Genomic DNA, 4,836 nt, shown 5'->3' with positions numbered 1-4,836 from the left:
TATATATATATTTTTTTTTTTGGAGAGGTTTTTGCTATAGGGTGTGTGCGCTCACCAGAAAGAGACAGACAGAGACAGAAAGCAAGAAATCACCCCCCGGGGGGATAGCCATGCCACAATCCCGTCTCCATTCTCCTCTTGGGATCTTGGACACACACGCACACGCGCCCAGCGTGAGTGTAAGCCACTGGGTCCTGAACTCACCACAGTCGATTACATGGGAGTCCAGCGACATGGCCATTACACTAAGTGCTGGTCCTAGCATGTTACTATTAACTAAATTATAGACTAAAGGATTTCAGCAGGTTTTCCACTAATATCTCCCCTCATTCCCACTTCAGTTCCAGGATGCAATCCAGAATATCACATTTGATTGTAGTGACTCTTCCAATCTGATAGCTTTCAGTCTTTCCTTGGGCTGATTTCTTACTGTCTGTCTCTGTCTCTCCAGCGAGTGCATGTGCTCTATAGAAAAAAAAATAAAAAAAAATAAATTTACATTTTAAATAGCTACATGTAGCCAGTGGCTATCATACTGAAAAAAGCAGCTGTAGAGAGCAGTAGGAAGATTAAGATACAAATTATACGACTTCAAAAAACTCATGGAAAAATGGAATTAAAGTATGAATTTAAATTTATTTATGACAGTGTGTGTGCACGCACATAAAAGAGGGAGGAACGCCCTTCACAGGGTCTGATCGTGCCACAATCCTTTTCCTTCAGTCTGCAAGCCCATTGCATCTTGCTCACTTGTGTGCACATCCGGTGTGTTTCAGACTGGCCAGGCTGGAAGTGTGAACCGTAGTTGCCGTGCACAATGTGGCTGCTTTTGAGCAGCGTATCACAGTGTGTCATGGAACCTGCCCACAAGTTTATTTCAGTGGAAAAATATTTTGAAATCAAGTCATAGTTTTTGCGTAATTAGGCACTTGCCATGAATTTTTCAAAGACCCCCTTATACTAGAGCTAGAATATAAAGCATTTGGGACCTTTCTGAAAATAAATGGAAACCTATCTGAAAATAAATGGTTGCCTTGCTTCATAGGTAATGAATTTCCTTTGTGAGGTTCCTGAAAGTAACCAGCTTTCTAAGTATGAGAGTCATGTATTGGTTATTTGGACTAGAAGGCACCTAGGCCATGAGGCTTAGTACATTATGGAAGTTCCCTCCTAAGTTCTGAAGCCATGCTCAGGAAAAATTTCAACTTCTTTCCCATGGGACAACTAAAACTTCCTACACAAAGAGAAATAATAAAGACGGCCCCTTCTCAAGAAGGCTAAGGCAGCACTAGCTGTTAACTTTCCCCCTACATTTTAAGAGCCAGAACCCAGTCATGAGGAAGAACGGTGAGTATCTTGGTCTCAATGGAAAGGATCCAAGAACTGAGCTCAATTCAATAAACATTCATTATACACTCTGTGTCAGAGCACTCTGCAGAAAGGCCATGGGGGCTGTCTGTGATGCCCACCGACAGGATTTTGATGAATCGGTAATATTTTAGTGCAGGCTAGCATCAAACCACCTGGGTACAAACTGCCTCCACCAGAAAAGTCACTGGCTGTGCAACTTTAGACAAGACTTAATCTGAGACTTGGTTTCCTCCTCTGAAAACTGGGAAAATATCACCTACCTTACAGGGTTTGTTGTATTTGAAGATAATAAATATAAACCATTCAGCAGTGGCTCACCAACAAAGAGCTTGATAAAAATCAGTTGTTTGTGGAACCAGCAGATGGCATAATGGTTGTCACTAGACTTCCATGTAGTTGACAGTTCAAGTGCCGGATCCAGGGGCTTCAAACTCGCAACAGGTGTGTGCGTGCATGCCCCAAATCCTGAGAATGGAGAAGGGACCGTGGCATGGTCATACCCCCTGGGGGGTGATTTTTTACTTTCTGTCTGTCTCTCCAGCAACTGCACGTGCCCTATCACAAAAATCTCTTAAAAAAAGTAGTTGTCTGTATTCAAACTGTGAAATGGTTATCTGTCTACACTTACATAGGACTTGACATAAATAGCTATGCTTAAGCATTCAGGGCCTGAACTTTTTTTTAAGGTTTGGTTATTTCTTCCATGAATGAGAGAGCATTCGTGATAGCACCCTCAACAGGTCTTGATGCTATGTTCTACCCTTGGCCTTCAGCCAGCCCTGGGCTATGGGCAAGTCTGTCTAGAGAGGTCTCCCAACTTGAACTGGCAATGTTCCCATGTGGTACCGCCTTGCAGAGCTCATGTTTGAGTACTGTGCCACAGTCTGGCCCCAGGGTCTGAATCTTTTATCTTTAGCATTGAAGGGGGCCAGCAGATGGCTTAGCAGTTAAGTTGTTAGACTCTCACATGGTTGAACATGGTTCGAGTCCTGGACCCAGTGGCTTGAAACTCACGCTGAGTGCATGTGCATGCGTGCCCAAGATCCAGAGAGGAAAATGGAGAAGGGATTGTAGTGTGGCCATCCTCCTGGGGGGTGATTTCTCCCTTTCCGGTGAGCACACACATCCTACAGCAAAAACCCCTACTGAAAAAAAAGTGTCAAAAGTTTGGAAAAAGAAAAGGATGCAACTCCTTTTCTTTCTTTTTACAAATAATAAGCATCTTCTTTGTAGAAGACTATACAAGACATGGTTCTTTCTGATCAAGGACTACTAGTCACACCTACAGAATATTTCAGGGAATTGCTTTGAAATAACTAGATATGAAATACATACAGTAGCAGGAATTGCTAAAAATAATTCCATTAGGATGAAATTAGCTAGTGGTGGTGAAAGCAGCTGGATCCCATAAGGTCAACTGTGTGGTACGAGTCCCACACCTGGCAGCTTGAGAAACATGATGGGCGCAGTTTATCTGTGTGTCCCAAACCTTTTGATGATCATGACTCTGCAGATACGACTGCCATTCAGAAATACCACACTGTGGATAAGGAAAGCCCTGTCCAAACAAGAGATGGCTAGTGCTTCCTCCAGCCCAAGAAGTCAAAGCGGTTCTGGAAATTTTGGTGGTGGCTTTGGTAGTAATGACAACTTTGGTCGTGGAGGAAACTTGAGTGGTCTTGGTGGCTTTGGTGGCAGCTGTAGTGGTGGTGGATACAGTGGAAGTGGGGATGGCTATAATGGATTTGGTATGATGGTGGTTACGGAGGAGGCAGCCTTGGTTACCCTGGTGGAAGCAGAGGCTATGGAAGTGGTGGACAGAGTTATGGAAACCAGGGCAGTGGCTATGGAGGGAGTGGTAGCTGTGACAGGTATAACAATGGAGGAGTCAGAGGCAGCTTTGGGTGGTAGTTCTGGAAGCAATCTTGGAGGTGGTGGAAACTACAATGATTTTGGCAATTATAGTAATTAGTCTTCAAATTTTGGACCCAGGAAGGGTAGAAACTTTGGAGGCAGAAGCTCTGGCCCTTATAGAGGTGGAGGCCAATACTTTGCCAAACCACGAAATCAAGGTGGCTATGGCGGTTCCAGCAGCAGTCGTAGCTATGGCAGCAGCATAAAGTTTTAATTAATTGTCAGGAAACAAAGATTAGCAGGAGAGGAGAGCCAGAGAAGTGACAGGGAAGATACAGGTTTGTGAACTCAGCAAAGCACAGTAGTGGCAGGGCCTACCTGATACAAAGACATGTTTTAGACAATGCGTGTATGGGCAAAAAATACGAGGACTGTATTTGTGAGTAACTGTGTAACAGGTTATTTTAGTTTCTGTCCTGTGGAAAGTATAAAGCATTCCAACAAAGGGGTTTAATGTAGTTTTATTTTTTTGCACCCATGCTGTTTGATTGCTAAAATAGTCTGATCATGATGCTGAATAAATGTTTTTTAAAATTTTTTAAATTAAAAAATTCTTAGTAAATTTATATTTCAAACTGTAATAAAACCAGTCCTTCATTGGCTGATAACCCTTCAGGATTTGATTTGGGATGTCATATACATTCTCGAGCTTTTATACCACATAGCCAAATACATTGTAGGACACATGGTGATGAGAATATATATAACATATACAGGTGTAATTATTCACTTGCTTACCTATTTTTAAAGTGGCCAATATATAAGGTAGAAAACATTTTAGGGTTACAAAGTATTGATTAATGTCCAACTAGTATGTCTACCAATGTTTCTATTTGACTGAATCAAGATGTTTTAGCATTGCTGGAAGTATGAATGGGCAGTACTTACAGCTCTTAACAGTCTTACTGATGGATTCCACCAGTTTATTCAGAGTCTTCTGGTCCATGTCAAGTGTGGCTTCAGCACATTTAGACTTCCTGGATAGCACAACTCCAAGCCTGGGCATTCTGAGCTACCACTTCCATAGCTCCCTTCTCCTATTCCTACATAGAATGTAACCATGACAACATCCTAACAACCACAGAGGTTCTCAAGGAATTGGAAAATACGTAACGATAGTTGCCACCATTCAGTACAGATGCAGTAATTTCATTAAAGTTGTCATGATCAGAAACACAGTAGTAATTCTAACATTCATTTTTTCTATGGTGTTAAATGTCACTTAAAGTGATATTTGATACTATCACCATTTACATTTCATTAGCACAAATTCTACAATTGAACATGCTTTTCTCCCAATTTAAACACCCAAGAACCCACTTTTATGTCTCTAATTTAGATATAACTGGTAAGAAGACATGCTATGACTATGCCAAGGTTGGCTAAAACATCAACTGTTCTAACTTCTGTCCCTTATAAAATTCTGGTAAAGAGAATAAACACCTTTGGGGCTGGCAGGTGGCATGGTGGTTAAGGGTGTTGGACTCCCACATGACCAACTGCAGTTCGAGTCCTGGACACGGATGCTTGCTTTCTCACTGCCCCCCCCCC

General features: G+C 42.1%; 1 protein-coding gene across 1 annotated transcript in view; it reads right to left on the bottom strand.

The window, feature by feature from the left end:
* The window catches only part of LOC102490788 (EF-hand calcium-binding domain-containing protein 1-like), a 29,413-nt gene extending 24,652 nt beyond the window's left edge, over window positions 1–4,761 (bottom strand). Inside the window, exon 1 of the mRNA XM_006155539.3 lies at window positions 4,174–4,761. Within this exon, the coding sequence (XP_006155601.1) occupies window positions 4,174–4,291 (118 nt within the window). The 5' untranslated portion in view covers window positions 4,292–4,761. The remainder of the gene's footprint in view (window positions 1–4,173) is intronic.
* Between the last annotated feature and the right edge of the window lie 75 nt (window positions 4,762–4,836).

The sequence above is a fragment of the Tupaia chinensis genome, unplaced genomic scaffold (genome assembly GCF_000334495.1).
Source record: "Tupaia chinensis unplaced genomic scaffold, TupChi_1.0 Scaffold000460_1, whole genome shotgun sequence".
Classification (NCBI taxonomy): Eukaryota; Metazoa; Chordata; class Mammalia; order Scandentia; family Tupaiidae; genus Tupaia; species Tupaia belangeri.
The sequence above is the reverse complement of the archived record's forward strand: the minus strand, read 5'-3'. Positions and strand labels throughout refer to the sequence as shown.